The 24241-nt window shown below is 30.7% G+C and overlaps 1 protein-coding gene across 2 annotated transcripts in view; it reads left to right on the forward strand.

The window, feature by feature from the left end:
* The window catches only part of LOC142334263 (aladin-like), a 49814-nt gene that overhangs the window by 10397 nt on the left and 15176 nt on the right, over window positions 1-24241 (forward strand). Inside the window, exons 2-6 of one of the 2 annotated variants that reach the window (XM_075382156.1) lie at window positions 1096-1253; window positions 4274-4398; window positions 7063-7219; window positions 12165-12352; window positions 17767-17926. In XM_075382156.1, the coding sequence (XP_075238271.1) occupies window positions 1128-1253; window positions 4274-4398; window positions 7063-7219; window positions 12165-12352; window positions 17767-17926 (756 nt within the window). In that variant the 5' untranslated portion in view covers window positions 1096-1127. Of the gene's footprint in view, window positions 1-1095; window positions 1254-3107; window positions 3213-4273; window positions 4399-7062; window positions 7220-12164; window positions 12353-17766; window positions 17927-24241 lie in introns of those variants that run through there. The other variant, XM_075382157.1, reaches the window with a different exon arrangement.

The raw sequence follows: 24241 nt of genomic DNA on the forward strand, positions 1-24241 counted from the left end.
GTTTTAACCATATTGCAGCACACTGTAGTCAAAAAGCTATGGATATAGGCATAATAGATGATAAGACCTCTTTTGTACCATGTTGCCTTGCATTCTTCATATAAAAAATATATGAAGAATGTACAAAATTGTTTATATCCAAAAGATACAAATCTTTAGCAGTTTTATTTGGCATTTGATTTATATGATTCTTCTAGTCAAATTTTGGATCTAAGACAATTTTTGGAAATTTTATTGATTTAATTTCTTTGTATCAGAGCAGTTGACCAGAAAAACTCATTTCCAAATCTTTTTCTTGTTCTATGTTTAAGTAACATTTACTGACTGGGCACTGCTTAATAACTTATTGGCAGTGTCAAGAGAACCAACCAAGTGAGTATTGGAATCACCATACTTTTTAAACCAAGCTGCACAAAAAACTGCACATTTGCATTTGAGAAACTATGAAGGTAATTAATATAATATTGAAGGACAGAAGCCCAGTGTGGATCCTTATTGAATTCCAACTGTAATAGTTTTACTGTTTGTAACTGCCCCTGCAGCTTTCCAAACTATTTTCAAGATAAGAATATGACTTCATGAAAATGATTTGGAATTGAATGGATTTTTATATCCTTAGTTGTCATTATTGAAAAATTTAGCTTTGCAGTTTTGGTAGCTGAACTATGCTAAATTCTAGTAATCATTAACTCAAAAAGTTTAAAATGTTATTTTTGGGATTGAGCAATTTTAATCCTATAGAATTCTTTATTAAAATATTTACTTTCAGGCTGTTTTGGAAATTGCAGAATTAGTAATGATAATAGATAATATCAATTATGTGCGCACGGGTGCATTTGTGTAGGACCTGCCTGCAATATTTTGTATTTACTAGCATCATATATCAAGATTTTACATTTATAAATGAATGGGTTAGCATATAATTTTATTTTTAATTAGTACTTCTGATTACCTTGCTCAAGGACGTATAAAGAGAAGTACTTTTACTTCTGGTGATGATTATTTTAAAGAATGAAAAAATTCTTCCTGTTATATGTTTACTTTTTTTATTTTTTATTATTTGATTGTTGATAATAATCTTAATTTTTGTTTTAGGCGTGTGACCAGTTTACATTACTTCTCCCATAATGATGTGTTCATTGGACCAGTTTCCACCGTTACCTGAAGGTGAATCAATTCCTTTATGTGAAATTGAAGGACGTATTCAGTATTCACTTCCTGAGTTTGCAAATGTCTTTTTATATACTAATACGGTATGCATATTACACATTGATTTAAAATGTATTAAGTTGTTAAATATTGAAATGAAATTTATAATTCTTGCTGTAGATAATTGATTTAAACAAAAAACCTGTCTGTAATCAGTTCATCACCAGTGAGATAAAATTATTTACAATGATTTCAGTATTTAATTTTTTTTTCCTTATGATGGGATTCGATGTCTTCTGTTTATGTGTAGTAGTTTTTAAGGTGATACTGAAGCTTTATTTCTTTTTTTTTTTATTGAAACCTTTTACTAAAATAACCTTAAAACTGTGTGTAATTTAAAAGGGAAAATGCTCCTTAGAGTCAGTGGCAACTTGGCAAGTCTTCGGAATTGTATGTCATTTATCTTTGAATTGTCATCAGAACTAAATCAGCTCGTAACTTTTCATGAAAATAGATAAAATGTTCAAAATTGATGATCAGATACAGACAATTTTAAATGTATCGATAACACCATAATGTGCATATTAGTACCTTTGTTACATTATAAATACTTTTGTAATTTTTAAATTGTTAAACTTCTTAACTTCTTTTTAGTTAATTTTTGATGTAAAGTTAACAAAATCTGAAATATTGTTTATATTCTATGTGTTTTTAAATTAAATACTTTGAATTAGTAATGTTTAAATCAATTTTATCAAAGATCATTTGTCTGTAATTTTAGTTACAACTTGTAGCATTTTGGTTATAAGCATTGTTTTACATATATAAAATATATGTATATAATTATTTTACATATAAAATAAAAAAAAGTACAGGACAATTTTTTCTATTAATACCTGAACTTCCTATTCACATTTCTAAATACTTGCATCTTACCTGCTTCTTTTTATCCATTAACTCGATATTTTGTCTGTTTTTTTCTTTCTTCTGTTTCAAATCTGCCAAAAAATATAATAAATCACCAATACTCTTTTCTAATTTTTTCTGAAGGATGTGATTCAATAATTACTAATTTATTATGAACGTAGTTTTTTTTTAATGGTGCAATTTTTAAAAGCCACAATGTATTGCACTGAAAAAATTTTAATTAATATTAGAATAGAAAATTCAAAATAAGATGTTTCTTATAAATTTCAAGATTTTTTATAGATTGGATTCTATATTTATTTTTCTATAGATTTGGCTTCAAACAAAACTGGCGGTTTTAACTCGGCCATTTATTTATTTATTTTAGTAACTACAAATTTGCTAAATAAGTAATTCTGTCGAGTTATTCATCAAACACTTTAATTATAGAAAAAAAATTATCTCTATTTATATTCATTACTGATCTGATCGACATTTAAAGCTTTTGTAATATTGTTTTCTGAAAGATTTGGGTTGTGTAGTTAATGCAGGGCATTAATTGAGCTTAACATGCAACAATGTTCATGAGTTTTTCCTGATGAGATAAATACATCTAGTTTGTTAAAATTCACTAAAACTAATTCATGTCATTTACACCTATATATAGCTCTTAACAAATAACTAAAAGATTAAGAATTTAGATTTCAGATTTTATTTAGTGTGGGGAAATCAATATAAATGAGTGGGTGGAAGGTGTAATTGGAGTCCAGTTAGAAATCTTTTGTTTAGGTCATCGTCACTGTTAAACGATGATAAAGTATGAACTATTAACTTTAAAGCACACATTATGTAAAGTGAAGATTTAATTTCTGTTTTTATTGTCTCTGAGATTTTTTTATATGAGTTGTCTATCAGTTGTATACACATTTATTTAACTTGTGGGCAGAATAAACATATTACTGAGTCTGTGCTTGTTTTAAATATAACTTATAAAAAAATTTTTTGTAAAGGTAAAAATTACAGCTTACTTATTGACAACTATCTCTTTTTAGGAGAACCAGGATATTTATACGATCAGAATAAATGCCATAAACAAATGCAAAGATGAATATGTTCTTGAAAAGTTATACCATTTATGTGGATGTCAAAGTTACTAGGTAAAAGTAATGATTGTGAACTATCAAAACTAAAAAAATTAATCTGGTTTGAGGTGTATATATAAGAATAATTGGTAATGTTAAAACCTATTATTAATAGTTATTTGCAATAGAGAAAAAACTAAATAGCTAGAAGATAAATAGACCTTAATTCTGAAAAGCATAAAAAAAGGAGAAGATTTATGATTAATGGAGGGATTAAAATCATAGGAAAAAAATTAAAATACATAGTTTTAAAAACATCTTAAAAAATGGATTACCCAGTAAATGTAAATAGAAGATAATTTTATTTTCAACAAAATAGTATGTATAAAGTTGTCTATTTTTGCAAGACCACAATGAAAATCATGGGGTGCAACCTCAGTTCTATTTCGCATCAACTTTAGTTCATCCAAAGAGATTTACTAGATATTTTATATTGAAGTTATCATTTCCATTTTGCTTCAAAACCTATGTCATATTTAAAGAATTTATCTAAATATTGAATATAAAAGCGTGTCCCATGCTTTTCATTGTGGAAAAGCATAGAAGAAATACTTTTATAGACATTATTTTGTTGAAAACAAAATTTTTTTCTATTTATGTTTCCTGGGTAATCCATTTTTAGATTTTTTTTTAAAAGCATGATTTAAACATTTTTTTTAAATTTTACACTTTTTATTAGTACATTATTTAAATATTTACGGGAGTAAATATACTGGAATTTTCGATATCTCATACAAGGGTGTTCAAAGGGTTATGTTGGCTGATCGACTACGTCACTGGTCTTTCCAAAAACCTACTGTGCAGGTGTACTACTATCCAGCTTCTGTGCATGTATACTATTCCACCTTCTGCACATTAAATACATTTCAGCAAGTGGTAACCGTGGAATGAAATTGAGTCAAAGAAAAGCATGTAAAAATCATGTTACAGGCGAGCAGGGGCAGATAAAGCGGTCTAGAAGTAAGACTTGAGATCAGGGGATGTGGGATGTGAATGTTGTTTTACTTGTAATTTATTTGTTTTATGTATACAGTTTTTTAAACAATGTATAGTTATTATTTGTGTTTTTTTTTCAGTTATCTGATCATCCTATTATACTGATCACTAGAGAAATGATTCACCCATCACTTGCACAGACTAGTACTAATCAGATATTTCTGCCAGTTACTGAAACATTGTGGAAAAAACTACAGAATGCTTGGTAATTCTGTTATATGATGTTTGTCTTTAAAGTAATTTCTACCATATGATCAGTTTTTCCTTATTCTATGTATTGCAGCCGCAACTCTGATTTTTTTGTTGTTTTTTTATCATCCTCTTGTATGACTTTGATTGCCAACTTTTAATAATACAGAAGGCAGCAACCTTGGGGCCCCAGTCTGATTTTACACTTTTTTCACAAGATGAGGTGGTTGACACCACATTTATTAGTCGTACATGCAAAATATGAGTACACGTTCTTATACAGGTTATTCAAAGAAACGGGAAATTAAAAAAATTAACGTTAATGAAAAATTTTTTTTAGAAAATGAATTTTATTTCATGTAATTGTACAAATGTTGCCATTTTAGGATACATACATTTTAGTTTATTTTTTAAAGATGACATCTTCCAGGTGAACTCATCTTCTACGTAAACACTCATGAAGTCTCTTCGTTAAATTGTTCATGGTTTGACGTAATATCTCAACTGGAATTTCCGCAATTGCTTCTCGGATCTTTGCCTTCAGTTCTTCCGTTGTAGCAGGTCTACTGTAGAACACTTTGCTTTTAAGGTGACCCCACAAAAAGTAATCGCAAGCTGAGAGATCAGGCGATCTGGGAGGCCATCTAATGTCACCATTTCGTGAAATGACACTTTGTCCAGACAATCGGCGTATAGCTGCCATCGATATTCGTGCAGTATGTGACGTTGCTCCGTCTTGTTGAAACCAGGCTGGTGTTAAGAATTGGTGGAAATCTCTTTTGTTGTTCCATAACAAAGGTTTCAAGCATGGCTACATAACGAGCCGACGTCACTGTAATCGCAAGACCGTTGTCATCCTCAAAAAAATAAGGGCCTCTAACACCGTAAGATGACATAGCACACCACACGGTCACTTTCTGGCTGTGCAACGGATGCTGGTGTAGCTGCGTAGGATTTTCTTGTGCCCAGTATCTGAAATTTTGCTTGTTAACAAATCCACTGAGGTGGAAATGTGCTTCATCTGATATCCACAGTTCGTGAACAAACTCTTCGTTATCATTTATCTTCTGAAGCATTACATTACAGAATTGTGCTCGCATAACTGCATCGTTCGGTTTCAGTTCCTGGACGATCTGCAACTTGTGTGGATGGTATTGTAAGTCCTTCACTAACATTCTTTGAACACTTGAACTATGCAATTGTAAAGATGCTGAGAGACGACGGATTGACCGATGTGGACTTCGTGTGACAGCATCTCGTAAAGCTTGAACATTCTGTAGTGTACGGACGGTTTGCTTACGGCCTGGAGGTTTCTTTTTCATTGCTGAACCAGTTTCCTCAAAATTAGATATCCATGTTTTAATTGCATGTGCTAATGGAACACGGTCGTGCCGTCCCAGATTAAAATGACGGCGAAATTCTCTACGCGCTCCCTCCACACTGTCATTGTTTTTGTAAAACGCTTTGATAGCAAATGCACATTCCGCACCCCCCCCCCCCCCAAGGGTCCATGACAACTAAATGGCAGGTTAGGTTAGAGAGGCTGGCGCCACTTATCAAGTGGTACCAATTGCCCATGGCTACCAACACAACTTTCAAAATTTCCCGTTTCTTTGAATCACTCTGTACAAGGTATTTTCCCTTTATAATCACAGTAACCACAGTGTGGTTACTACAGCTTGTGCTTGAAACCTTAATTATAACTTGAGGAGTGTGATTGCTCGTAGTGTAACCTAGTCTCAAACAATGTTCTCAGTGAACACAGGGTGAACAAATGAGCAAAAGTTGTGTTTTAGAATTAGTTCAAATTCATGCACACTTTGGTGGAATGGACCGACCTTCATTTCCTAATACTTGTTTGTCTTAACATCTTAAATAACAGGTTTAAATAATTTTATTTTGTGAGTGTGATCTGCTTGAAAACACTATTAAAAGGTTTATGAGGCTTCATTAGACATTATCAAATGAAGATTTAAATGAAGGAAATAATTGTCTGATAGAAATTATATATTAATGGTGGATTAAAACCCAATTTCCATTTTTTTGACCATTAGTTTTAAGAAATGGGTAGAACTTTAAAAAAGCTTTGTTCTGCTCCCAACAAGGTGATTCATTTATTATCAGTTAGGTATTAGGAACCTCATAATCAATTATAAAGTTTAATTCTTGACTTACCCATATTGCAGTGAAACATTACTAAAGTGATAACAGAACTAAACAATCGCCGTCAGATATTAAAATTTATAATTTGGATTTATAACTAAGAGGATTGAACTCAAATTTGCAAATTCCTAAGGTGCCATTTTTAGTTCTTAGTTAAAACTTAAATAAATAATACAGAGCTTAAGCCTCAGTTGGTGATGAGTGAATTATATCTTCAAGCAGAACATGCAACAAAAAACTCATTGTTTTTGATTCTCATATTTGCTGTGTTGTTCCTTCTAGAATATGTGGTGGTTGGTAATTGTAAGTAAGGATTCATCCGTATTGGTAGTGACTTATTGTTCTTATTCATAACAGCCTAATGATGAAGATGAATCTTTTACTAGTCTTTTTTACTAATTAAAAGTAGGTTATTTACACATGGCCTTTTTTGTATCATTACATGTTGAACCTGCATGTTAAGTTTCTGTTAATTTATGAATTAAATTTATTGCTTTATCTATTTTAATTTTTCCAGGTATGAAAATGGTTTCGTTGAAGCACTTAGGGTAGTAGCTTCTTCTCAGAGGGACAGTGATGGTTTTAGCATTACAGGTTTTTCTGCTCAGCAGCTTCTTTCACTTATAAATATTTCTTCCAACATTTGTTCTTGGATTCCTTTTCTGATTTCTAAAGTACAGTAAATATTTTTTTTTTACATTTTTTAAAATGTTTCTAAACCTTGGTTTGGAGTTTATAAACAGTAACCACAAAATGGAATAATAGTTTTATTACTGTCTTGTTTAATACGGGGTTGTTTCTTTTTTTTAAGGGCACTCTTATGATCTGCTTTACATACTTGAAAAAAATATGCATTAAAATTTGTTGTATATTGTTATAAATGGTGTTTCTTCCATCAGATAATTAAGAAATTGTTAGTGGCCATATTAGTTTGAATAGTTATGAAAATAATTTAGTTATTCCAGAAGTTTGTTAGAATAATTACAAATTTATATATTTAGGAGAACCTTTTGTTCATAAATTTAAAAATAATAATTCCAGATAAAATCTGAAACAGATAACCTGATTTGGTTAACAATAATAACAGAAACTATTAAAGGATATTTAAAATAAACCTTTACAGTTCTAATTAATGTGGTCAGGAAAAGTTTTTAATTAAAGTAACATATATATTTATGTGTATTTTAGGTATATACAGATGATGAGTGAACTTAATAAATGCTGCTGTATTAAATGAGGTAGATAAATGAAATCTATTTTATTATATGATTTTGATGGTTATTCTTATTATTAATAAATATTTTTTATATTGTTATTGTAATTGATAAGTTTATGGAATAATTGCTCTTGATAAAGAGTCTTTTGTTATGTATTTCAGATTTTGTTATTAGTGGGATGTAGGAGTAAGAATATTATGATTTGTACTCTGATGTGAAGAAAAAATAATATCCATTTTATAATAAGAAATAGATTATACAGTTTTTTGTGCCAAATATGTTTTTCTAGTAAAGTAAGTGAAATAGTAGAATTAGATAAAAAGGGAACAGACTGACATCAAGTTGAATTAAATTATTATTATTTTCTCTCAGGTTCTCTGTGAATAATATCCTTGATTTAAAAAAAAACAGAGTGCATCTGAACTTGGTTGCAATTTGATCGGAAAGGTCTTCTGCAGTCATAGTGATTGCAGGTTTTTTCACTGATAACTGTTGCTTTATCAGTGAATTATAGTTGTAAACTCAGTTTTAATTACCGATAATGATCCTAGAGATGAAATTTGAGTTGTGAAGCATCTTTTGACAGCCATGGTATGGCTTTTGGTAGAGTGACAAGAGCTGTGGAAAAACTTTGTAGGAGTGTGATCCACATTCAATTTTTAAGTTAAAATTTCTTGGCAAGCCCAATAACTGATTCTAACTGTTTGGCAACAATCCTTATGGATGAGTTCACAATATTTTTTGGTGCTACGTTGGTGGTTGCTTATCCTTGGTAATTTGTATCTTTAATTAACATGTCAGCCTTGAAATGTGCATTTACCTTTTAAATCTTACAATGCATTTTGAAAGTCTCTGTAGCTGATTTATTAAGGTTCATAGAAAACTTGATGGAAGTACAGTTCAGAATTATCAGCCACTGCATACTGGTATTAAAGTTTTTGTCAACTCAATGAATCCACTTGCATTTTCCAAGTTCATATGATTTTTTTTTGGATAAACAATATTTTTTTCATAAAAAGATAATGGTTTGATTCATCACTAAAAAATATATAAAGCTGCTTTATGTGTGTATATTATATATATTTTGGTAGCTGTGACATATATGCATCATAAAATGTGGTTTATAGATAGGTTACATAGCAGTCTGTAACATTAAATAAAGTATCAATAACATTATTTATATGTTATAAGTATCATTATAACATTAAATAAAGTATCTTCATCTGAAAAGAGATGTATTGCAGTCAGTGTATGGAAATAAAACAATACAAACTGATGATATTAGTTTTGATGTTATGCATTGTTTATTATTACTACTATGTTCAACAGTAGTTTTTGACATCTGAATGTTCCATTAGGAATAGAATCCATAACTTCTATTGAACTAATTATTGAATTAATTATTATTGGGTAATTTTTGTTATTCATTTTGCTGTCTATTTTCTATAAGTAAAAAATATTTTTTTAAGATTTGTGTAACAATTTTGATTTTTTCTTGGTTTAAAGAAAAATGTATTTTTTATCAAGATATCTCATTAGAGCTAGATACAATTTGTAATTTTGAATGTTTTAAATACCGTTTTTATAGACTTTAATCAGTTTTTAGTCTTATTTGTGTAAATATGGAATTGAATTTTTTATGTTTGTTGTAAATAGATAAATTTTATTTTGATCAGTGTGTAATACATTATATAGATCACATTAAGAATGGGTAGTTCACTGTATTCCATTAATAAAAAAAGGAATTGTTCCAGAATTTGCCTGGATGGATCAAGGAAAAAATCATGATAAAACATTGATGAAAACAGCATCACAAAATACTCAGTTATTTATAAAAATAAAAATTACTTGTGATTAAAATACATATTATTTCAAATCCAAACACATGAAAATATACAAAATAAATTGAAGGGTGGTGCAGAAAATTTGGGGATTTTAAAAATTCATCAGCAGAGGAATATTGTTTCTAAGTAAATACTTTAATTCTATTTTAATTTTTTAAGAAGCAGTCTTCTTTTTAGCAAAGATTTCACATTCATAGCTGTAAACACATGTTAAGTTAACATCTTTAATTTTCTAAATATCAGTTTACATGATTCATTCTTATGAGTGCCAAACAATTATTTGACTGCCCAGGTTTTTATCTTGAAAGGTTGTTCTGACCTTTAGGGGGACTCCAAGAAATTTTGCTTTATAGGCAACAGAAATATTGTCATTAATGGGAATTCTATCCATGTGATTAGCGATGTTATGTCTACCTGCAACTACAGTATAGTGGTTTTGTCCATATTTAAAATTAGATGGTTACAGTCCATCCAGCATAACCTAATAGTCTAAGCATAACCTAATAATGGTCTAGTGGTGAACGCATCTTCCTAAATCAGCTGATTTGGAAGTCGAGAGTTCCAGCGTTCAAGTCCTAGTAGTCAGATATTTTTACGTGGATTTGAATACTAGATCGTGGATACCGGTGTTCTTTGGTGGTTGGGTTTCAATTAACCACACGTCTCAGGAATGGTCAAACTGAGGCTGTACAAGACTACACAATTCATTTACACTCATATATATCATCCTCATTCATCCTCGGAAGTATTATGTGAACGGTAATTACCGGAGGCTAAGCAGGAAAAAGAAAGAAAAAGTCCATCGAGCACATCATTTTTTGAACTGCTAACATTAAATTTTCAAATCCTTAAAAGGATTATTTGAAAAACATGCAAAATCTGGTTACTAGTAGGAAAGAAATGTTTAACTTCTTTAGTTTTATTTCTTGTGCATTGAACATATATTTGGGACATCTTAACGTTAATGTAGTTAAAGTTTTTTGGGGAGAAGGAATCAGAGTTTGGTATTTTAGATTAGGATCAATCTGGCTGCAGATATTATGTGTATTAATATTATTAGAATTATATTCTTAGAGAAAGAACTTTTACTGTTATTTATTATATTAGAGGTAGAATATTGTGATGGGAGATATGTGAAGAAATTAAGAAAAGAGTTGTTACAAAGACAGAAAAAATGGATCCTTCTACCATTTTTGAAAAACAAAACCTTCCTCAAAATTAACAATTGACAATAGCTTCACCTCAACTTCATTGCCACAAAAAGTTTAGTGCAACCTGTAACCTCCACACACAGCCTAAGAAAACTACATTTGATTCATTAAGGAACAAATGATGTATAAATATGTCTGTCTCCTCAGGTGACTTAACTTCCCTTCAGGTTGCTTCTAACACTTTAGTGTTGAATCAGCAAAGGGTGTAAATGTATAAGCCCTTGTTATGGTCCAACCTCTTGGTCATCATTGCAACTCTGGGGGATCTTGTTATAGCAGCTTGTTGATGGCATTAGTACCACTGATAACAACATGGTCCCTCAGAGAAAAAAATCCTTAGATAGATCCTTGGCCTCATGAAGTACAAAAGGCAGGGGTATCCCTGGCCTTACCACCGAAATCACACTAGTCTGACGCCAAAAGATTCTGCATAAGACCAGCCAAGCCTTATAGAGCTATCATCAAGCAAAAGAACTCTAATATGGGCTAAATAATCCTTCACTGTCTTCAATTTATTGACTTGACAGTGGCACCTTCACCATTGAGTGTCTCCTCTCCCAATCAGAATTGAGAGTTGAATTTGGGAGTTGTCACAACCAAATTGTGTGAACTAACATCCATTTTACAATCTACAGAAGTTCCATAACCAAGCTAGGATTGATATTCTCAAGCTAGTACTAGAAATTTCTATTATCTAGAGACAGCACCTCCACAACTCTTGAAAAAATCTAACTCCCTCAGTCTCATCATGATTGTTGTGACTTCTAGTTGTGTGACCAAAGCCTCCTTTTCTCCACAACATCGGGAGAATGAAATCAGTACATCTTAGAAATCTTCAAAATGTGCTTAAAAAATAAAACTGTTGAATGTCTTTTTAAGATTAGCTACAGAAAAACCCCAAAAATCAAACGCTTTTAATGGAATACAAAGCACTTAAGCAATTTATACTAAATTACTAAAACCAAAACATACTAATTGAAAAACACAAGTATTCAAATATATGTAATAGAGAAAAGTACAATAAAATGAAGAACTTGAAGTAATATCAAATTTACTCTTAAAAGATTAACTTGCAGATCCAGTCGATCTTAATACTCGAAAAATACATATAAGCTCAACGTAAACTGACCCTCAGGTAGATACATTTATTGCTTTATACGGAGTCCAAATCTTGTTGAAATGTTTGTGCATGTATAGATTTTGTGTTTTCCATTATTGCTTGGTGATTGCTCTAAAGTTATTTTTATTTATGGTCATTCTTTTTTAAAGCTTACTTATAAATAAATTTATTCTCATAATTTTTTGTATTTTTGAAACTGTAGTTAATATATTTAATTTTTTTTTTAGGATACAGATAATGAGGCATATCCTACTAGTTCAGTAGATTGCATTCGTTGCATTGACTGGCATCCCCATTGTACAAAGTTGGCTATTGCTGCAAAAGATGATTCAGTTCGTATCTATTCATCTCATACCAAACTGATACCTCTTCTCAAATGTAAAACTCAACGGAATGTTTCAAGTCTAGCCTGGCGGTAATATCACGTATGAAACCACTTAGATATTATGAATAAATAAATTTCTGTACAAATTTGTATTACTGGTATATCTTGATAATTTATTCTTGTGTGGGGGGGGGGGGGGGGGGTTTGTAAATTTTGTGTTAAATTCAAATAAGTGCAATCATCACAGTAGACTTATTTATGTTTTAAAATAGTTTCTGTTTCAATACATTATTTCTGTATGTTCATGAATTTTTGTCAGATTGCTCCCACTACATTTAAGTTTTTTGTGCATCAGTTTGTTCAGGTACATATAAAATTTACTAGATTTAATTTTGATATTAATTAATGTAATTAGTAATAGATGTGACTAAAGAATTGGACTTGTGATAAATGTAAAATTTTTAAAAATTAACAATTTAACCTGATACTTTCAAAATATTTTTCACTCTTACCTACTACCACTTACCTGTATATATAATTAAAATTACTTAAAAGAATGCTTCAGATCATCAGCTATCAGTAGATCCACATTTTTTTTGTTTTCACCTCTTCTGCTAACTGAAAATCGGTTTCTGTAATCGCCCTTTTCACTTAGAGGAGTAGCCAAATAAAATTAATCCAGTGATTAAAGGGAACACTTTATGTTTGGGTTGTGTTTATCATTAAAAAAAACCTGAAATGTTTGTGGGCTTTCACATTGTCTTCATGTTGAATCCACCGTTCTGAAATTTGTTTTTTTTGTGTGCAGAATTTACCTTTTTTTCCCTTAAATCCAAGTCTTTTTTCTCACCCATTCTCAGAGTTTTGTCAAGGTGGCTAGTAACATCAGTGTAACGGTAATTGACAGTGTCATCTCAGATAATTCATTTACTTATGACTTCGTATTTGTTAAGAAAGTTAGCAGCATCACTTTCAGCTTCAATTTGCTGCTTCACACATTTTCATTCTCAGTGTAGGGCAAATCTTTTAGCATTATAGTCCTCTTTATTTCATAGTTGACATGAAGTCTCATGATGAAAAATTATCTGTAACTTTGAAATCCAGTCATGCGTTCATGAATTTCTAAACCACAGAGCAAATTTATTTTGTCTCTACTGAGTAAAATTTTTGGTGATCATTTTCACTCAGCCGTATTTTACTTAATTGATCATGTTTAGCTTTTATTTAATCTCAAGCTATTTTTAGCATTTTTAACCATGGTTGAAATTCTAAAACTGAGTTAATTTAATTGATCCCTTTCAAAATATTTCTATTGTCTACATACTGCTATATCTATGACTGATTAGATTTAGTGTTTTTTTTTTCATCTTTCTTTTAACACAATTGGTTGTTTCAGATGTTCTGTTCTTTGCTGACATTTCCTCTCAATCTTCAGTTAAACTTTTGTCCAATTTGGAAACTCATGTGGGTTATTCCATTCCAGTTTGTTAAAAATATAGTTTGACATCCATTTCTCAGATTTTTATGATAATTGTGATGTGCTTTATTGTGTGTTTTTAGATGTGTAACAACACGATTTTTTTCTATAATTCTAAAATTTTAGATATTTAAAGTTAAGCTAAAAATTATATTTTCCTTTCCCAAGACAACCATCTTCTGTTTGATGGAGCAGAACTATAATTTCTTTGTCAAGGGAAGATAATCTTTGCTCAAGTTGATTGATAATCTTTGCTTAAGTTCCACATAATTTCAAAATAAGCTAAACTTTTAGAACAAGAACAGTCATAATTCCCCAAAAGAGGTTTTTCTACAATTAAAACACTAATATTTTTCAAGAAAGAAGTGAAGAAAATGCCTTGAGTTTTGTTTTTGAAATGATAGAACATATCTTAAGGATTATTAGAAAAAAATATTTTTTTACTTTCTTACTGCTTTTCTTTGCCTAGATAATTCGTTTGATACAAACTATTCTTTCTTTTATGAAAACCGAAGAATTAATTAAAACAAAACTTTTTATGAAATTATAAAAATCCTTGAAAATATTTTTTTTCTGAAGTGCTCATACTTCAATTATTTATGATTGATAAGAGAAATACATTATTTTTTATTAAAGGAAGGTGCAGATTGAGGACTTGAAAAGGAAAACAGTCATAACATAATTTTACCTAAACTTTAGATATTAAATGAAAACTATAAGTTAAAAAAAAAATCTGGTGTTGTTACTTATTTACATGAAATGATAAAGTGTACTAAGTTCATAAAAATCTGAAATGGTGTATGTTATTTGCTATGACACTGTTGGTTGAGTTAATGTTGGAATGATGCTTATGAGAAATGTGTCTTCATATAAATATAAATACAAACATTGTAAATTTTTTTTCACTTAAATAAAAAATTTAAAATTGATGTACTGTAAAAAACTTTTTAAATTCAACATTCCAGGAAAACAGCTAGAAAAATTTGTTTCAAACAGAGTTCGAGCTTAAATAAAATAACTTGAGTGAGCCCAAACATCTTTTTAATGCAAGAAACTGCAAATTTTAAGATTTACTGCTCCCCATCTGTTGATACCATTAGTGTCACCACTCTCATCTTAATAGGTCCATTTTTAATTAATCACACTGTATATAAAATACTATGAAAGGATATTTTATTTTTTACTTTTATACATGTAAATAATGTTTTTTATTTGTGTTCGGTTCCATTATTAAAAAGCTTTACACCAGAGCCATTATGTGGCTGTCGTAATGATTGGACTAGACTATATGATTCTGGTATAGTGAAAAGAGTGTGCCGTTGTTTGTAGACCAAAGTTCCAATTATTTACAGAAAGTTCTATTTTATATTCATTTTTTAAATCACTTCTTTTTTTTTATATAAAAAGAAAACCTTCATTGTCTTGATGCCATGGTATAGTTTAATAGACTACAATATACTTTCTTATTTTAATATGTCTCAGTCATGATATTAAATTCCTTACATGTAAAAGAGTCATTTTATGTTTTATAAGATCTCCAAAACAAGGTATGTGGATAAAAATATTAAATTTGGTCTAATTGCATACCAATTTATAAACCTAATGGGGTGAGAGTTTAATCTGTTAACTATTCATTTAATCTATTAACCCTTTCAGTTTATCAAGACATGTGAGCAAAAAGTTTATGTTTTTAAAACTATGTTCCATTTCTATCCTATTTTCTTTTTAACCATATGGGGTATTTTGAAATTTTGCTACTACTGTTACTTTCCTATTGAAATTTTCTGGAATGAAGTGAATGCTGTCTGGTTTAAGCTTATTATATGTATAAAATATTTAATGATAGAAATTGGATTTCCATTTTTGTAAAAATGGTGTATGTGTATGTAGAATTCACTTGTTAGTAATAATACTCAGATTAAAGAATTGTTTACTTATGCGTCTTGAATTGAAAGATCCCTACATTTTTTTGCGTCTTCTTAATGTTAGAACTAAATCCTTCATGAAGAAAATGCACGTGTTTCATAGTTTAAGAAAACTGAAGTGGTAACTTTTTTTATTTTTTTATTACCAATTAGTTACTTAGACTGGTATCCTGTTGTTTACATTCTTCTATAGGGTTAGTTGTGGGCGTAATGTCTCTGAAATTTTAATCTTGTCTATGCTTAAATAGATTAACATTTTATGATTCTGTTAATTACATATATATATACAGGAAGTTCAAAACGTGATGCAACCTTACAGGAAAATGAGTAAGTTGCAATAGTTATTGAAAGTGACCTCCATTATGAGATTCCAATAATTGAATACGATATTGCATGCTCTTAAACACATGTTATAATGTTTGTTGAGGAATTACAGTGACACATTGTTCAATTTTGCTCTGCAATTCAGGAATGGTGTGAGGATGAGTTTTGTAATTAGCATTCCAAAGAAATCCCCACAAGAAAACATCAGGAGCGGATAAATCAGGAGACCAAGGAGGCCACAACCCCTTCGAAATCACTTTTCTATGAAAATGCTGATCCAAGAAAGCCATAGTGCTGTTGGCTGTATGTGCTATAGCATTGTACTTCTGAAACCATGTGTCCTCTAGCCAGTCTAAAGGTATAATGTTAACAAATTGTTGCACCATCTGATGTAGTGCTCACTGTTCACTATGCCATGAAAGAATGTCATGAAGATTTGCCTATGTAAATTGCAAACAAACTCACACTTTTTTCTGTGCAGAGGAGATTTGTGCACTATGTGGATTTTCCATACACCAAATGTATGAATTCTGTGCATTCAAGTATCCATCAAGGTGGAACTTTCCCTTATCTAACCAAAACTATCAAATCATCAAGCTCTTCCCCATTTGGTGTTGCAGATGACATGAACCCTGATAGAAACTACATGTTTTCCAGTGTGTGCAGTAACAACACGTGAACAAAATGAATTCTGTGTGGATGAATCTTTAAACATATGTGCAGTGCCGTGTAGGCATTACCAACAAAGAGACCAGACTGGCTAGATAGGCATCGCATGGACTTCTTGGGACTAACAGAATATGCAGCTTGCACATCAATTAACTTTTCTGGTGTTAGCACTTTTGGCTGCATCTGCCACATTCCCTGACTTGGAAATTGTACAGCTGCTTGTGGAAGACTTGTTTGGTGCATTCACATCATTTTTTTCTGTGAAACAATTCTGGATCAAGGCATAACTTACACATCTAATGTATTGGAAGACTATATATTCTCTGCTGCATATGTAACCAATTTTTTCTCAAATGTGCAGTGAAAGAAGAGAACAATCTTCCATTAGACTGCGTCACTTTTTGAACATCTGTATGTATATATCAACATAATAGATTTGGAAAGATTGAGAGAGACAGATGGAAGAATTCCTAAAGGAAATGTCATATCTAGCAACATGTCATTTATCATAAAGTAAGAAAAAATTATTCTATTTGCAGATTAAACAAATAACTAAATATCAATAAGTTTTGCAGCGGCGTAATATAATATTTTAATAATACTTTATATTTTCTGGGAAATAAGACTTCCCAGGTATTAAATAAAGGCTTGACAAATTCTATTGAAGGACAAAGAAAAATAAACTTATTCTTATTAGTTTGCTACACAAAGTAAAATTTAAAAACCTTTCCCTATAGAAATTTCAAAACAAAAAGATTTTTCTGTTACAATAGAAGAGAATGAATGATACACTACTTCAGGAATTTAAAAACATTGTGTTAAATTCCAATAAATTAGTATTATAAAGTAATACTATTTTAAAACTTTATAAACATGCTCTGAAAAGTATTACTTAGCATTACATAATTTTGTAGTAAATGCCATAATGGTAGTTATGAATTATTTCTAGTATGACAACTGACAAAGACATTGGCTGGGTATAATTCTCTGATGTATTAGCTAATTGTGGAATGTTGTGATTGTATTATTGCTATTATACAGAGAGAAATATGTGTGAAACTATAACTATATGAGTATAAAATATGACCTGGTGTATTTTTTGTTTTTAGCCCTTTAAGCTCTTCAGACATAGCTGTTGGGTGTGAAGCAGGTGTATATATTTGGATTGTAGATCCTAATTCTGTTGTAATGCGACCATCTGCATCATCAGCTGTTCTTCTTAAGAAGCCGCATCATACTAATGTTTCAAGTATTTCATGGAGCCCTCAGGTAAATTCAAAGTTTTTCATTTAAAATTTGATTTTAGTATTTATGACCGTGATTGATATAGGTTATAATGCATGTATTTCTTTGATTTTATTTGCCTTCAGTTTAGCATTTTATTTTTACCACCTTACTATTCCTTTTGCTTAAACTATTGCTTAAAATGTACTTGCTTTGTGAAATTAATGTTCGTTAAGATGAAATATGAAATATTTGTATTACCTGAATTGGTGTAAAAATAAAATTATAGAAATTCTCTACCTACTACACTATTTGCTTTCTCATTTCTTTTAAAATGCTTTCAAGTAAATAGTAAATAAGACTTTTGCATTGAAAATCTTTTTTTTTTTTAAATATGTAATTAAGATATGTTAGGCATATTTATCTTAATGATAATGCTGTTAAGCGTTTTTCAAACACTTAAGAAAAATTTTTTTTTAGAATTTAATCAATTTCTGGATTGGAACATTGTTTTGTACATAGTCAGTTTTTTACTGTTGACTGAGAGAATCATTTCCTCCATACTTTATTCCTTAATTGATTACTTGCATTTTAAAAATATTTTCACTTGGTAGAAAGATCTGTAACCAAATTTATAAAATATCTCATTTGCAATAAATGTTTTTATTTTAATTTTACAGTAAAAAATAAGTTTTTATTTTTAAAAAAATTATAATTTCATGGATAGCCAAATATTTGGAAATCTATAAGAAGTGATGACTATGATTTGTATGGGTATATTACTAAAACCAGATATTTAGATTAGCAGACCTCCATGGCATGAGTGGTAGCACCTTGCTTTTCATCCGGAGGTCCCAGGTTCAAATCCCGGTCAGGCATGGCATTCTCACACATGCTACAAATCATTCACCTCATCCTCTGAAGCAATACCTAATGAAGATCCCAGAGGTTAAAAAAAAGAAAAGTATTTAGATTAATATATTTACAAAAATTTTAAATTGTGGAAAATTACATAATTAATTTAGAAACAAAATTGCATTCAAATGTAGATCTACATTTTTTCTAACTTAAGAGAATTTATGTGAATTGTTATCAGCATCAGTATGTTTTTCATTAGCTCATTACAGTGTGGATTTAATATGCTGATATGTTAGGTATAAGTATTTGATTGAGTTGCTTGCAAAAGTTCAACACGTTCATCAACAGTTCATCACGAGGGCAGACAGTCAGGCCTGGCTATCCCGTTCCCAGACACCCTACCTCCACAATCAGGTCTTGGTCTTTTGTGCCTGTCTCTAACAGGAGTAACCCCAAATAGTTTATATTCTAGCCCCAATTTATGTCGCCTAACTGATATTACCTATTACTGAAATTAAAAATTAGTTTTATTTTTTTCCATAATAATAAATTACACCTTAATTATATCAAGGGCAAGTAATATAAAAATGCATAAAATTTGCATTTTTACTTGCCTAGTTTGTTAACAAGAATTTTATTACTAATATACATAGTTTTTCTTCTCTGAGGATAACATGATTTTTTCATGGAAGTAATTTCTAACAATGTTTGCCATGAACGAGAAAGTCAAGATTTAAAATTAATTATCTTATTTTCATTTACATATTTTATTTATTATTTTGTTTACTTTTTACTACCATTTGCTTTATTTAGGTTTTGTATTTTAAAAATAAATACCATATTTATTCGCATTAGTCCTGTGGCATTTTTCATGATTTCCTATTTAAAATTTAAAAGATCAAGGGTTTAATAGAGCTGAGAAGACATAACTATATATGTTTGTTACATGACTACCACATCCTTTTCCCCATAAAAAAGGATGGTGGTGGGTTTGTATTTGTATGTTTGTTGAATGTGCTCACATTTTTAATTTATCTGCTATTGGCGCAGAGTGGACCAGTGGTGGTGTGCCAAGCAGCTGCACATGGCGACTCTCTTTCAGCCAACTCTCCCGCTAGAAAAGAAAGAGATTATTAGTTAATATTTAGCTGTAAAAAAAAGATTCTTTATTTACCAGAAGAGAGTCGTTTGCGAGCATCCAGCCGGCACATCACGTGGTCCACTCTGCGCCAATAGTAGCAGCTGGACTGGCAACTAACACAACCTCACATGAACACACACACGACTAAACAATGAAGACAGTGTCCCTAAGCCAATTACCTGTTATCAATATGGCTAGCGTTAAACATTATATTTCTATTAAAAAACTATTAAATTCTGTATCTACTCATTCCTTAAGTCTATTTTTAAAAAAACACCAAAATGATCAAAAAAATATTCTCCACACACTAATATTTCTTTTCTTAAAATATTTCTGTAAAATATTCAATATTCTCACAAATATGAGGATACAAAAATGTCGAGGGTCCAGAGCCCCCCTGGCTAGATGGTCAGCAAGTAAAGCAAGCCCTGACCAGCTAGTAATTAAGTTATACAGTAACTAATATGAGTAATGATTATAGTAGTGTATATAGATATGGTCGCATTGTGAGTTGGCACTGATACACGGGATGTGACTCAGCAGAATCATGATGAAATCACTCACTCAAATACGTTTGTTTATTCTTCACTCTATATGCTAACTGAATATAATATAGGTGTAAATTGGTATATATTTTAAAGTTTTCTTTCTTGTTCATCTTAAAAGTAGCCTGTGGATCTTGTGAGGTGGTGGGGCTTATGTGGATAAATCTGGTATTTTTTCATATTGTTAAAATAGTGTGCTAGCTTGTTGGATTTGATTGATGTAGGGGTGTTAGAAGTTGAAATATATAAATGACTAAAAAATTCAACTTTAAAAATTTTTAATTGTATTTTCTGTAAAGGAGAAAAAGTAAAAAGTCTTAATTTAAGATACTAAATAAGCTTAATTTTAAGATGCTGAATTTATGATCTTTTTATGTGAGAATTAATTCTCACATTTAGGTAATTAGTAGCAAGATTTATAAAAATGGCCATTTTCAATACCATATCTGGGCAGGGGAGCAGAATATGAATGAGTGCCCAAGCATGGTTCGGCAGAAATTTGGGCTGTCTGGGTAAATTCCACAGAAATTTTTACCAGTCATGAAAAATAGAAATCACAACGTAAATATCAACTGATGTTGTATTCACATCATTTTTACAATTATTAACTAGAATAATTGAGCTTTTAACAAGTTTTGAAAAGAAACATTCATCGTATTGAGCATTAGGCATAATGAGAACAAAGGTAGAACATCATTACTGGTGAGCGGTGACTCATAGACTCAAATCACGACAGGCAAGGGCCGCATCCTAGACACCATTGTGTGAGTGCATCTTGTGTTCTCTCTACTGCACTGTTCGTTTAGTTGCTTTTGGGTAGGCAATAGTGTTTGTTTGTTTTTATTAGTTGGCTGGCTGCATGTGTATTGTTTTCCTTTAATAGTGAAGTAGTTAAGTGATGTACACATTATACATTATTGTGAGTATAATATACATCGTAATTGTACATTAATTAATTATGTCGACATTTAAAAGTAAGCAAGATGTAAACTACATTTTGTGACTGGCGCGGCTGACACGATAAACTTATAAATCATTTTGTAAATAAACACCCAAATGAGAAACAAAAAACTAAAGATCAGGCTAGTATTTCTGTATTTAAAAAAAAAATGACAGTGAGACAGTGATGAAATAAGTAGCAGTGAACCTTTAAACAAAAAAATAAAACTTGATGACTCACAATCACTTTGTACAGAATTGGACTTATCTTGCAGGCAAAACAATGCCGATGTTGGCTGTAACGTGTCTATCTCTAACAGGCCAACTACTTATCTTAATGTTTTAAACAGTTATCATCTATAAATCAGGTGATATCTTGCCTTAAGAAAAGTTGATGTACTATTAAAACCAAATCAGGTTTTAACAACCTGAAACAACTATTGAAATAGGTCCATCTAGTTCACTTGTCCAGGTCAACAATCCAGTTGAGATAAATGAAGAATTAGAAGCAAAACTCAAATTAATTAGGATAAGGAAATCGCTTTCAGGTATTTGTCAGCTAATGCTGTGCTTAGTAGAACATACAGGCACAGCACATTGCTCCCCATGTGTAAAGCATTATAAAACCATTCCCAAATAGGTAGTGGTTGGGCATCTTTAATATTTTCTCTCTACCCAAGTGAACACCAGTTAATTCAATCAATTTGGAGTATACAGTTTTGAAATTTCAAAACCCGTTTAACTGACCACTTACAATCACCTGCTCATAAATGATGTATTGACGTTTCTGAAGCAACTGAAAAAAGGAATGTAATTTTGCAAAAAGAACACAAAAAGGTGAGTCTGAGAGTTGCTAGAGCAGCTTATAGTGCCATTAAGGAAAGTAAGGATGGGAGATATTTTGAAGTTAAAGTCTAAATGTATTAAATGATGCTAATATTGATGAGCTTATTCACTCCAAGGAATTCTACAGAGAATTCAGAAAAAATATATTTTTTATCATGAAAGCAAAAATGTTAGATTTTTTTGGTACTAAAAATCGTGTAACAAACTGTTTGCCTTTAGTATTTGCCACTGCTGATAAAATAACCAAACTTCACCATATATATCAGATTTCGTGTCTGACCACATTAGTAGATGGTGTTCAGACTTGTATTATTATTGATATGTCACCATGTTGCACTTCACATAAGGGTGATGTTCAGAAATTCAAATGTGCTATCAAGAATTTTAATATTAAAGTAAAAGAACAGTTGAATGGCATGACTATGATGGACAATATTTTGATCTAGGTGTAGATAAAAAACTGGCCTTGCGTTGTGAAGGGGTCGACCATGAATTTTTGCTCTCTATGTAGGACTTCATACATAGATAAGAATGTGTTTTAAGTGACGTTTGCAAATAACACCTTTTCTTGGTTTAACAGTCAAGCTCAAAGAGTAGGAAATGTAATGAAAAATGACAACTGGGGAATTGGCTATAAGGTAAGTTTCTGATTGAAAAAATTGTGTTTGGGGAAATTTCAGGGGTCTGAACATTTTCTGCTCTCTTGTGTATGTACAAAATTTTGTCATTTGCGTGGAGAGGACCCTAGAAACAACCAGGTCTTTTGTTCCAGACCAATTATTTTAATTCTGAATCTTTTATTTGAGATTTTGATGAAGCCTGCAAACTGTATTTAAATGTGAATGTAAATCATCACTACTTACAATTTTTCTTTAAGTAGTTACATACTGTATGCTGAAAATTTTATTATCTTGCATTTTTTTAAGTTTTATGATGTATTACTGTTTATTGAGGTAACAGAGAATTAAAAAAAGGAGTATGATATGCATATAAAAATAGAGTGGATATAAGAGTTAATAGAATGTTAATAATATAAGTGTAGATGATAAATATCATATAATGTTTATATGAAAAAGTTCATATAAACTTACGTCCTAAAATTCTTTGTTTGCAAGTTACAAGTGAAAGGAATCGAACTGAAATTTTTAGGACTTAGTTAAGTGGCAGAATTAGTGATTTTTTAAATGTTTTTTGACCCCAAAAAATTTAATAAAATAGGTTCCACAATCATATCTGCAGCAGTTTTTAGGAAATCTGGAGGTGAAATCCAATAAATTGGGGCAAAAAATATTTTTTATGTTTTGTTTATAAAAATGTTTTATGTTTTTTATATTTGATGTACAATAACTCTATTAAATGGGTAATACATGTAAAATTTTTTAACAAAACTTGTAGATAGCTCAATTCTGAAGAAAATGGATTAAGATAAGTTGAATAAAACAAAGAAGAGTTAGAAAAATTCAAATTTTGTTTAGAAACTACACTATACTAAAGTGCATTATACGTACCATTTGTAATAAATTTTCAAAAATGAGCCTGCTATTCTCAACACATTTCTTGGCATGCTTTTGTTGTTGGTCTTTATAGTTTATCAGGGCTGTTCTTAAGTTGCTCAGCTGCATCCATAATATGAAAAATTAATTACTCATGAGAATGTATTCTTGCTTTCAATACAATATTTTTCATCCATCCCCAGAGCAAAAATGTAAAGGTGTTAGTTCAGGCAATCTTGGCGGCCTGGAATGTGGATCTCTATGACTGATCCAGTTCTCAGGGAAATGACGATTTAAGTGAATGGAAACAGCAGAAGAGAAGTGAGGAGGTGTGCGATTGTGCTGGAAGTACACTTTGCGTCTCGACGCTAGAAGAACATCTTCAAGCATATGCAGCAATTCTTCTTGAAGAAAGTGCAAGTAGACCTCAGTATTTAAGTAACCAGGTAACATGAATGGTCCAAACAGCTGATTGTGAAGAAGGCCACACTATACATTGATGCTAAATCGGTGTTGAAAATTGCCTTCCACCGTTTCA

Source organism: Lycorma delicatula, chromosome 1 (assembly GCF_047948215.1).
Source record: "Lycorma delicatula isolate Av1 chromosome 1, ASM4794821v1, whole genome shotgun sequence".
Lineage (NCBI taxonomy): Eukaryota > Metazoa > Arthropoda > Insecta > Hemiptera > Fulgoridae > Lycorma > Lycorma delicatula.